Source organism: Silurus meridionalis, chromosome 24 (genome assembly GCF_014805685.1).
Source record: "Silurus meridionalis isolate SWU-2019-XX chromosome 24, ASM1480568v1, whole genome shotgun sequence".
In the NCBI taxonomy this organism is placed as follows: Eukaryota; Metazoa; Chordata; class Actinopteri; order Siluriformes; family Siluridae; genus Silurus; species Silurus meridionalis.
The window spans coordinates 2,352,531-2,365,121 of NC_060907.1; the positions used below are offsets into that span (position 1 = coordinate 2,352,531).

General features: G+C 42.9%; 1 protein-coding gene across 1 annotated transcript; it reads right to left on the bottom strand.

Moving 5' to 3' along the window:
• Positions 1–831: 831 nt before the first annotated feature.
• On the bottom strand, positions 832–6,571 carry LOC124378430 (B-cell receptor CD22-like). The gene is made up of 9 exons (XM_046838137.1): positions 6,457–6,571; positions 5,275–5,340; positions 5,075–5,122; positions 4,723–4,965; positions 4,467–4,557; positions 4,341–4,383; positions 4,144–4,230; positions 1,851–1,893; positions 832–1,031 (listed from the first exon to the last, which is right to left on the bottom strand). The coding sequence occupies exons 1-8, from the start codon at positions 6,473–6,475 to the stop codon at positions 1,888–1,890; spliced, it is 603 nt and encodes a 200-aa protein (XP_046694093.1). The 5' UTR covers positions 6,476–6,571; the 3' UTR covers positions 832–1,031; positions 1,851–1,887.
• Positions 6,572–12,591: the final 6,020 nt, after the last annotated feature.

The window sequence follows — 12,591 nt, forward strand, 5'->3', positions numbered from 1 at the left end:
TCTGAAACATTTATGTAAATTGGCGGTTTCTAAATCTTGTAATTCTAATTTTAATATTTTCTACAATGAAGTGAAATTAACTAACTTGTTTATTCAACATCTTGTCTGGTCTCAGTGGAAAACTTCTAGAAAAGTGTGTGAGAGTCTAGATCCCTGATCCCTGATGTGCCCAATACGTTGATTGCGATCTACCGGTCGATCAAAAAGGTATTGTGGGTATTGTTTTCAAGGCATTTTTATAGTATGTAGATCATTTTGATGGTCAATTTATAAGTAGCTCTTATGCTGTAAAAGTGTGTGCACCCCTGGTAATTGATTACTAACATAATTAACAACAATGTTTTTGTGGTTCATCGCAAATTACACATAAAATTCCATGCCATATGTTTATTTGAAGTTAAAATGAAATAATTATGCTTATAAATCGCTTGCATTTTAAAGTACCTGCGGTCTGATTATATAATCACTTTATCCTGCTCAGTGTCACATTGAATCATTTCCAGGATCACAGAGTGCCAAACATTTCCACAAAAGCTTTTACCTTTTACAAAAATAAACAATAATATTCTTTAAAAGCATATGACTTGAAATTAGTTAATAGCAATTATTGCTTAAGAGTAAAACAGTTTAGATTTTAGAGAAAGATAATATATGATAAATATCAGTAATGTTAGCTGGATAGCTTGTTGCTAACAAAACACATGATGACATCACAACAAACACATGATGACATCATATGGAGTGATAAGAGAAATAAAACACTTATGGATTACTAAATGCACACGCAATATTTACATTCAGAACTAAAGTATTTATCATTGAGAATCTACAGCAGACTGAAACAGTTCTAACCTGCAGACAGCAGAAAAAATACTCTGTACTTCTATAAAATGATTAAAGTTGATTTAAATGGCTGTAAGTTGCTCATGTTGCGAGAGTAAAGAAGCGATTCAGGTTTTCATTTCAGTAAAGAGTTCTCTCTATTCATCAGCTGTTTCAGAACTTCTTTTCTTCATCCTGTTCCTCAAAGTCTGGAAGAAAAAACACACACAGGAACATCAGAAATGTGTGTTAAGTAGAACATGTTGCTGACATTTATAAACATCAGTTGTGTATTAAAACTCACATTTTTAAATAAAAAAAATTCATTTGAACAAATTAATAATCTAATAATGGTTTTCATTGAAACGTAAATTCAGAGCCATATACTGTAGGCTGATTACCACAAAGTTTCTCCCATAACCGTACTTAGAGAACGTGGAGAAGACCAGCTTTCCCAGCAGGATTTACTGGACTAATAAAAGGCAACGCCAAAGTTGAGAAACCCGAAATGAATTGCCAAGCAGGACCTTCAGATAAGTCTGGAATTTCACATGTCAAATAGCCAAAAACCAATGACAAATACAATGAGAACATTTGACCAGAGTTTCCATCACCCACACAGGTCTCACAGTGGAGGATTATTACCACATTGTGCAGGAGATGAGTAAAAGCTATATTTCAAGTAGTTATCGAGCAAAGATTTCTGTAGAAATAATGAAGTAAGGACAGAAAAACTTAGAGCTTAAAGGGTGTTCATTTAAGCCAGATTTTCTATTTATCAACAATATATTGAGATCTGCAGTCAGAAGGCAGTGGACTCAATCTTCATTATCTGGAAGCAATTGCAGTAAATCACACTACCAGATGAGGCAGAAACAGAAGGGTTATGGTGAACATAAGGACACTAAGAACAGCCTCTTCATCAAAATAATCAGGGATTAAAATAGAAAAACATGAGTAAAAGGGGCTCCTGGCTGATGACCAGCACAATAGCACTGTAGGATGTGTGTCAAAAAGAAATGATTCACCTTTGCTGGCATCTAGTAGTCAGATGTGGGCAGGTCATCAATACTGGGAAGAGAAATGTGTGAATAAAGAGTAAGATTTCAAATTGCTGAATAACAACAACAACAAAATTTGCAGTGTATGATGCTTAATCTAAAGAAATATACACAAACCAAGCATAAGTTAATGTCCACCAATCAGACAGAACATCCTGACCTTCTTTTTCATCTTTCAGCTACTCTCATTATGGGTCGCCACCATCCATCTCCACACTACTCTGTCCTCTACATCTGCCTCTTTCACACCAAATTACCCGCATGTCTTCCATCACCATGTCCATAATGCTCCTTTTTGGGCTTCCTCTTTTCCTCCTTCCTGATGGCTCCATCCTCAGCATTCTACTACTGATATACCCCATGTCCCTCCTCTGCACATGTCCAAACAATCTCAATCTCGCCTCCCTCACCTTGTCTCCAAAACATCCTCCATGCGCTGTCCCTCTAATAAACTCATTTCTAATCCTGTCCATCGTCGTCACTCCCAACAAACATCTTAACATCTTCAGCTCTGCTACCTCCAGCTCCACCTCCTGTCTTTTACTCAATGCCACTGTCTCTAATCCATACAACATCTCAGGTCTCACCACAGACCTAAAAACCTTTCCTTTCATTCTCACAGATACTCTTCTATCACAAATCACTCCTTCTATCACTCTTCTCCACCCACTCCACCCTGCCTGCACTCTTTTCTTCACTTCTCTAACACACTCTACATTACTGTGCACTGTTGACTCCAGGTACCTGAACTCCTCCACCTTCTCCACCTCTTCTCTGTGCAACCGCACCCCTCCACTGCCCTCCCTCTCATTCACACACATGTACTCTGTCTTACTCCTACTGACTTTCATTCCATTGTCAAACTTGACCAAATCCTTACGCTCGCCCATTTCCTGCTTCTAACATCAACTTTGAGAACAAAATGTTCAGTTGCTGCCTTATAAATAAAATCACACACTAACAGGTGCCATGAAGAGATCATGTGTTACTCACTTCACTGCTCATAATGTTATGATAAATAATGTTATACCTTCTTCTTTATACCTTAAATAATTAAAAGAGTGGATGACTTATAACTTTCTATTATAAAATTCAGAGAGAGATTTTGCTTATCGGCCCAAAAACCAGTATACAGAAGCTCCAGCAGTAGTTACAGATGTACTGTAACTACTACTTCTTACTTATAAAGCACTAAATGTTTTATCTCCATGTATCTCTCCAGTCTTTTAACACGCTACAATCCGTCATGCTCCTTGAGATCTCAAAACTCTGGACTTCTAGTAGTTCCTAGAAGAGCAAAGTCCACTAATAGCGGTAGAACATTTTCACATTTAGCTCCTAAACTCTGGAATAGTCTTCCTGACAGTGTTCGGGGCTCAGACACACTCTCCCAGTTAAAGTGCAGATTAAAAACGTATCTTTTTGTCAAAGCCTACACATAACACACATCACATATCATAACCTTGTGCTCCAGAACATCTGATCACATCACATTATCAACTTGTGCTGTTAATATCATGAACAGCAGCTACGCTAATTCCTCTCCACTGCCTCTCTTTCTCTCCCCATCCCGAGGCTTCCTGAGTTTGCTCCAGCCCCAGTCACCTCCCACCTCATGAAGATTGTGGACCTTTAAAGAAGTAGATGCCCACAAACATCCCCTACCATCTAGAGAAGCACCAGTGCCAGTTGGATCCTACTTTATGTGTAGTTTGGACATTGGACCTCTTAGAGTGTTTAAAGGCTCTGGCATGGAGAAGCTGATGCTGGATCTGTGATGATCGCAAATGTTGAGCTCAGTAGCTCCTAGTTTTATAACCATAAAGACTGTATAAGACTGTAGAAAGAACATAACTTATAATCACACACTCCAGTGCTCATGTTAGTTCTCACTCTCCAGTGTTCTGTAGTGTTTAAAGACTATAATCACACTCTTGATGTCACCAAATGAGGATGAGGTTCGCCTTTTGAGTCTGGTTCCTCTCAAGGTTTCTTTCTCATAACATCTAAGTGAGTTGTTCCTTCCCACAGTCGCCACGGCTGCTCATCAGCGATAAATACACATCGTTCACCTTCACTGTTAAATTCTGTAAAGCTGCTTTGAGACAATGTCTGTTGTGAAAAGCGCAATACAAATAAACTTGACTTGACTTAATATCTGATCAGTGTATATTTAAATAAAAAAATGAAATGGTATTATTCTGTGAGACCAAACATTCTTTATTATATGTTTTCATGGTATGTTTTACTTAAAACTTACTGCAAGTGTCTGATAAACATCATCAGATTTCCGGTCTGCAGGGTCGAGAGCTGCATACGTGTCGTCTTTAGCACTCGGCCCAACGTTCTGCAGAGAGGAGGGGTGGAGAACATGAGCAGGTTCTGCTGAAGATCTTTACAGTAAGAGTTTATTATGAACAAAGCAGCCACCTGATGGACAGGTCTGTATTAACTCACCTGATAGTCACCTTCATCTGGATTATTCTTCTGTCTCCTACATCTACTCAAAAAAATCTAATATTTTCTCATCGTAAACATCTTCATAAGAATTACTGATGAATTTATCAGCACAATTATTCTCACCTTAACCAGAAGAGTGCAGAGAGAAGAACTGCAAGTGCAAACAATCCGAGTCCAACAGCCACATACACATTTATAGAGACATCTGATCCTACTACTGACACACACACACACACACACACACACACACACACACACACACACACTTTTCAAATACTTGAAAAACAATGAAATATCTTCAGTTGAACAAAGTTAATCCACAGTACAGAATGTAAAATGGAGCAGTGATGAAACAGTAATGTCTGATTAATTATCTTACTGGTTATAGTGATGAACACTGTAGCAGATCTCTCAGAGCCAAGATTATTCTGAGCCTTACAGTAGTATGGTACGTTCAGTAGAGCTCTGTAACTCTGTCCTGATCCTACAGGTGATGCTTCATTCTCCTTAAACCAGGTGTAGCTCTCTACAGGTGGGTTTGCATCACTGCTGCAGGTCAGAGTCACTGAAATGCCCTCTGATGGGATTGTGGAGAAACTAATATACACGTTCTTTGGAGAATCTAAAGAGATTTATAATAATAGTAAAGAAATCAGTTAATTGTAATAATTAATGCCTTTGTATTCTGTTTTTTAATTATTCTATAATCAGTGTAGATCCTTTTACAGCACAGAGATTTAAGTTGCTGTATTCCACACTCCGTTGATTCCCAAGAGCTCCTGAAACATGACACATGAAAGAGGTGATTAGAAAGCGTAACATGGGTGCTTTGTATAAACTAGCTGTCATATGCTTATGCATGCACTAAACACTGTCGCAACTCGAGCAAGTGGGTGAATTCTGTCAATGATGATGAAAATGTGCAAGTCACCTGAGATCATTAGGAGAAAGATCAGACAAAATTGGGGTGCCATTTTGAGGGACATCATTAAAGTTTCTAAAAATAAAATAAAAAACATAAATAGAAATTACTTGCAAAAAAGTAAAAAACAGTTTAAACCATTTTCTTTAGTTGAGAAAAAGATTTGTTACTCATAATACACATGCAATCTGTCTTACTCCTACTGACTTTCATTCCCTTCTCTCCAGCATCTCCAGCGTGTACCTTCACCTCTCCAGGCTCTTCTCAATCTGCTCCCTACTCTCACCACAAATCACAATATCATCCACAAACATCATAGTCCATGGAGACTCCTGTCTGACCTTGTCCGACTAATTTTCATCATTTTAGAATCCTCAATAATGTCACAGAATCATTAGATAATCAAAGCTGAGACATGAAAACAATAAAAGTCACAAATATTTCACATTTCTAATAGTTTTGACTTTTGAATAGAAAGACAAAACCAAAAATAAAACAAACAACAGTGTTAGTATTTACCCAATGGCCTTCCACAGTATATTACTTATACAACTCTCAACTTGCCTGATTGACTTTCCACAATACATCACCACAAATGCTACACAATGACCTCAGTGGCCTTCCATAGTCACAGCTACAAAGCCTCTGTTTAAACTGTCTCATTCCAGAACTCTCATTTATCAAAGTGTGTAGAACAATTTGTAATTGTGTGTGGAAGAAACACCAGTACACACTCCAACACTGGTGTTTATCACACGTGTGTACACACAGATGTAACTATATACAGTCATCAATCCTACAGATTCTCTACATGACTCTGTTCCTGCACAAACACATTCATTTACATAAAACAACATCCCCAAAGCACCATATACACTAAATAACTTCATTTAAAGTGATTATATGGGTATATTTTGTTTTATTGTTGCAAATATGTTAATATCTAATCTTGTTTATAAATTGTTATAAAACAGACACAGTCACAATATCATAATCATAATTAATCAGAATATTGAAATTATAACTCCATATTTCTCAGCACTGAGTCGATCAGTAAAATGTTTACAAAGGAAGTAAAGCAAATCATTGGCACTGAATAAACAACAATGAAACTTTTTTATGTTCAGGAAAAGTAGAGATTAAACTAATGAGTGAATTTAGTGATTGAAAATATAATAAATAGTTTCTCACCGTGTTCCTCGACCTTCATGTACGACGACCAAACAGAGTAAAGAAAAGCGTGAGAGTTGAAGGAGTCGGTTGTGTAAGTTGAGTTGTTAATGAGTCCTGTTTCCTCTTTCACTGAATTTGTTGCTGCAACTGAGAAAGTGTTGCTTTACAGTGTTAACATGTCGTGTCTGCATTATGCATATAATTTTTACCATCTCAGACCACAAGTGTGAAAAGAAATGGAGGGGGTGAAGCCACTGCATCTTCAACTGCGGAGGTGAAACACACAACATGGTCATCATCACGCTAAACAACTAAACACAAGTCATGACTTTTATAAAAATGATCAGTTTAATGTTTAGATTTGGTTTGATTGTTGTATATACGGTTATACTTGTATCTAAACTTATTTTTTTATTGTTTCACTATTGTGTTTAGTTTAAAAAGTAAAATCCTGATGATTTTATCTTACTTTGTGTTCCCCGTATTTCCAACCAGATGTCGCCATTGTCTCCCTCTGCCCCTCGTTATTTTTGTATTGTTTCCCCGTGTCTAATCCCTCCTGTGTATATTACACTCCTCATTTGTCTCTCTTTTTCAGTTTGATTGTTTTGGTGCCTGTTTCCTATGGTTATTTTCCAGTGTCTCCCGAGTTTTTCTGTGTAAGTCGTTGCTTATCAGTTTTTTCTGCTTTTTCATGTCAAGATTGAGAAGTTGTGGAATTTTGTTTGCTATATTCTATTGTTGTTTTGTGTTGTTGGTTTTTTTTTGGACATTCTAATTAAAGAATGAATTTTCCAACTTGTCCGAGTCTGTATCTACTTTTTTTGGACTATAGTTTAACACTCATTTTCAAAACACTGGTCAGGTCTGTGAAGTCTGACCACAAATGTTTTTTCAATATAATCACTGCTATACCAAATCTCATGTTTTAAAAATTTATTTGCAGTGAAAAAAAATTATAATAATTCAAAGCTTTGGCTAGTTGAAGCCTCTGCTCAGAAATTCTTCTCAGAAGCTAAGCTACTTCATTTGCTAAGACACTCCAGTCTGAATTGCTTTTTGGCAGCTCTAATGGCACTTTTACAGATCATATCTGTCTTTCAGAATAAACTAGCACTTAAAACAGCAAAGACACACACACACACACACACACACACACACACACACACACACACACACACTGGTTTGGATTGATAAAAAAAGTTTTTTTAATTTAATGGTGTAAAGAAGTGATTCAGCTTCTCCACTTCAGTGAGGAGTTCTCTCTATTCATCAACTGTTTCAGGACTCATTTTCTCTATTATGTTCCTCAAAGTCTGAAAGAAAACACACAGGAACATCAGAAATGTGTGTTAAAGAAGAACATGTTACTAACATTTATTTACATCAGCTGTGTATTGTAACTCACATCATCAAATGAAAAGAAGTCACATGACCACATTACTCTAATCAAATAGTGGTTTTGAGTTTAAAAGCTAAAACTCACTTCCACATTGCAGTAGTCAGAAGTGAGCATGTCATCAGGAGGACCGGGATGAGAAACCTGTGAATGAAGAGGCCTCACCTTGTTAAACTTTTATTTACAGCAATAAAATACAGTATTATTCTGTTACACCTTCATCACCAACCTTCATTCTAGCAGTAACTGTATGTTTCATTTAAAACTTACTGCAAGTGTGTGATAAACATCATCAGATTTCCGGCCTGCAGGGTCGAGAGCTGCATACGTGTCGTCTTTAACACTCAACCCAATGTTCTGCAGAGAGGAGGGGTGGAGAACATGAGAAGGTTCTGCTGAAGATCTTTAAAGTAAGAGTTTATTATGAACAAAGCAGCCACCTAATGGACAGGTCTGTATTAACTCACCTGATGAGCACCTTCATCTGGATTATTCTTCTGTCTCCTCAATCTATTCATAAAAAGTCAAATATTTCTCCGTCATAAGCATCTTTATAGGAACTAAAGATGAATTTATCAGCACAATTATTCTCACCTCAGCCAGAAGAGTGCAGAGAGAAGAGCTGCAAGTCCAAACAATCCGATTCCAACAGCCACATACACAATTATAGAGACATCTGATACACACACACACACACACACACACACACACACACACACACACACACACACACACACACTTACAAAAAATACTTGAGAAAAACGGAAATATCTTCAGTTGAACTTCAGAAGTTCTTCCACAGTACAGAATGTTAAATGGAGCAGTGATGAAACAGAAATGTCTAAACATCTCACCATTTATAGTGATGGACACTGCAGCTGATCTCTCAGAGCCGAGTTTATTCTGAACCTCACAGTAGTACAGTCCACTCTGTAGAGCTCTGTAACTCTGTCCTGATCCTACAGGTGATGTTTCATTCTCCTTAAACCAGGTGTAGGTCTCCACAGGTGGGTTACTGTCACTGCTGCAGGTCAGATTTACTAAACCTCCCTCCACTTTCTCACCAGAGGAACTTATGGACACATTCTTTGGAGGATCTAAAATGGGTTGGTAAATGATAAATATAATTATAATAGTTTTATCTTCTATTGGCTGTAAAAAGATCTTTAGCTTTAACTTACACAGAACATTCAGAGTTACACTGGTGGAGTTCTGATGCCCGACTTTATTACTGCACATGCACTTGTACTCTCCACTGTCCTTAGATCTGACTTTAGAGATAGTGATGGTCTTTCCTTTCCCCAATGATGTTGTTCCCTTAAACCAGGTGTAGGTCTCCACAGGTGGGTTTGCATCACTGCTGCAGGTCAGAGTCACTGAACTGCCCTCCACAATCTCACAAGAGAGACTGATGGACACGTTCTTTGGAGGATCTAAAATTGTTTGGAAAATGAGAAATAAATCTACAATAGTTTTATCTTGTAGAGCCCGTCCGCTCCAGGGTCCTACAGAGAGCTCCGTTCTGTCCCAGGACCTCCGTGAGAGCTCCGTTCCGTCCCAGGACCTCCGTGAGAGCTCCGTCCCGTCCCAGGACCTCCGTGAGAGCTCCTTCCCGTCCCAGGACATCCGTGAGAGCTTTGTTCCGTCCCAGGACCTCCGTGACAGCTCCTCTCTGTCCCTGAGCGACCCAGCGAGCTCCTCTCTGTCCCTGAGCGACCCAGCGAGCTCCTCTCTGTCCCTAAGCGACCCAGCGAGCTCCTCTCTGTCCCTGAGCGACCCAGCGAGCTCCTCTCTGTCCCTGAGTGACCCAGCGAGCTCCTCTCTGTCCCTGAGCGAACACGTGAACTTGTTTCCGCTCCAGAGAGTCTCCGAGAGCTCGGCTCCGCTCCAGAGAGTCCCCGAGAGCTCGGCTCCGCTCAGAGAGTCCCCGAGAGCTCGGCTCCGCTCAGAGAGTCCCCGAGAGCTCGGCTTCGTCCCAGGACCTCCATAAGAGCTTCTCTCTGTCCCCGAGGGTCCCCATGAGCTCCGTTCTGCTCCAGAGCCTTGAAAGGAGCTTGGCTTCATCCCAGGACGCCCGGGAAAGATCAGCTCCGCTCCCGGGTCACAAGAAGAGCTTGGTTCCGCGTCAGCGCATCCCCGAGACCACCTCTTCGTCCACTGGGATCCCGGAGCATACTACTCACCTCCGAGACTGCAAAAGGGAAGCCCCCGGGCTCCACTAAAGGCGACGGTTCGCCCCACAGTCTCCCTGAAGGCGACTCCACCTCTTAGAGCTCCGCTCCACCGAAGGGTTCCCCAGAGCACTCACCTCAGCTCCAGGACTGCGAAAGGGATGTCGAACTGCTGCCCCTGGCTTCTCCCGAGGGCGACGGCTCGCCCCACAGTCTCTCTAGAGATAAAGGCTCACCTCAGGACCCCTCTCACGGCGACATCCTGCCTTCAAGCTCCCTGGAGGGTGACGTTGCACCAACAAACCCTGACAGGGTCCCCACTCAACCGCTGTCCTCGTTCAGGGGCATCGCTCCGTCTCCGGTCTTCATCCGGAGGGTCTTCCAGCCGGTAAGCCCCGTTGAGTGCTCTGCCCTGGCTTCGGTAGTCACCAGGGTTGTCTCTCCACTCCAGGTCCCAGTGGGGGATGGTGCTCCATTCCAGACCTTCCTGGGTGAAGTCGATCCGTTACAGGCCGCCGGGGTGGTCAACGCTCAGCCTCCGGTCATCACCAGGGTTCGCCTTGCCAGTCCGGGTCTCCGCTGAGGACTCCGCCCTGCCTCGGGTCATCGCCAGGACCGCCTCTCAGCTCCAGACCACTGCAGGGGAGGTCGCTCGGCTGCCAGTCTCCGCTTAGGGCGTGGCTCCGTTCCCGGTCTCTGCCTTGGGTGCCGCTCCGCTTCAAGTCTCCGTTGAGGGCGTCGCTCCGCTCCAGATCTTCGTGAGAGTCATCACTCCGCCTCCGGTCTCCGCTGAGGGCAGCACTCCACCTCCGGTCTCCGCTGAGGGCATCGCTCTGCTCCAGGTCCCCACCGTGGGCGTCGCCCCTTTCCGGGTCTCCGCTGTGGCCGTCTCCCAGCTCCAGGTCTCGGACTCTGGCCGAGGACCTCAAGCCGCCTCCTGTCTCCGCCGAGGGCGTCGCGCCGCTTCAGGTCTCCAGGGGGGTCGTCGATCCGCCTCCTGTCTCCGCCGAGGGCGTCGCTTTGCTCCAGGTCTCCAGGGGGTCGTCTATCCGCCTCCTGTCCCCGCCGTAGGCATCACCCCGTTCCGGGTCTCCGCGGGGGCCGTCTCCGAGCTCCCGGCCTCCGCCAAGGACCCCGCCCAGCCTTGGGTCGTCGCCAGCCTCGGGTCGTCTCCGGTCTCCGCTGGGCGCGTCGCCCCACCTCAGGTCCTTAATGAGGGCATCATTCCGCACCGGGTCTCCATGAGGGCCGTCTCTCCGCCTCCGGTCGGCGCTGAGGCCTTCGCCCTGCTCCTGGGTTTCGAGATGGGCTGTGCTCCGTTCCGGGGCCTTGCTGGGGTCGTTGTCCCATTCCGGCTCTCCGCAGGGGTGGTCTCGTCGCCTCTGACCCTTCCTGGCTGTTCCTGGCTCCTGGCCCCTTCGACCCTGGGAGATCGGTTGGGCCCTCCTCCGAGTGCCCTGGCCCGCCGGGCGTGCTGTGGGTTCGGGGCGTCGGGTGCCGCCTTTTTGGGGGGGCATGGTGTCAGGAATCCCCCTGCCACGCCCGCTTCGGCGGCTGTCAAACCTCGGGTTTCCCCAAACTCCTCTCTCTCCACGGCTGCGCTTGCCCTTCCAAAGCGCACCCTGGATTACCCTGATCCTCCCGGTACGGCTGCATTTGTGTTCTCTGTTTGGATTCAGCTTCTATGTTCCTGCCCAGCTCCGCGCTTTCCCTCGCGCGTCTGTGGATTACTCGTCCCGAGCGGATATATATACTTTCGGTTTGTGACTCTCCGTATCCGGTGTGAGTGCTTTGAGTTGGCTTTGCCTTTTCTTGGAATTAAAACTGTTTGCTGGCATTTCGGCTTCCGCCTCCATTTCTCCGCATAACACTTGTATTGGCTGTCTTCAGCTGTAACTTACACAGAACATTCAGAGTTACACTGGTGGAGTTCTGATGCCCAACTTTATTACTGCACATGCACTTGTACTCTCCACTGTCCTCAGATCTGACTTTAGAGATGGTGTAGTTCAATGTCATAATGAATACTTTTGCATTATGTGTCATTGTTGTTCAGGAAAATCAGTGGCATCTTTAAATCTAAACCATCAAGCAGCCTAAAATACAATAACCTGCTAGCCTTCACCACAGCTTTTGAGACTTACAGCTGAAAATGCCATTTCAGTGAGGGGCAGCGAGAAAAGATGTAAGAGCCTTGTGAGCGAGAAAAAGAGTGAGAGAGAGAGAGAAAGTGAGAGATGAGTTGTGTATGTTTTAGTCAATTAAAAATTAAATTAAAAGAGACTGGAAATAAAAATTACAGTTGGCTTTAAGCTCTGTCTCCTTCTGACTGCTGTGGTGGACACATGGCTCAGCAGAAACAAAAGATCTAAAACCAACATTCTCTCAGAGATCAGTGAAGAGAGCAGGATTCTATAACAATACATGAGTCTGTGATATTTAACATCTAAACTCCACTCAGACAAACTGCTATGACTCTGATACTGACATTTATCACTATCATCATTTTTATTACACAAATCATTTGTGTTGTTTTACTTTATTAAATACTGAGATAATAAATAAGAAGGTCAATAAAACTCA

Coding starts and splice junctions, on each gene's coding strand:
- LOC124378430 (XM_046838137.1), bottom strand. Junction 5,123..5,274: donor CTTTCTCCTAATGATCTCAG/GTGACTTGCACA, acceptor GTCATGTTTCAG/GAGCTCTTGGGAATCAACGG. Junction 4,558..4,722: donor AGTGTTCATCACTATAACCA/GTAAGATAATTA, acceptor GTGTGTCAGTAG/TAGGATCAGATGTCTCTATA.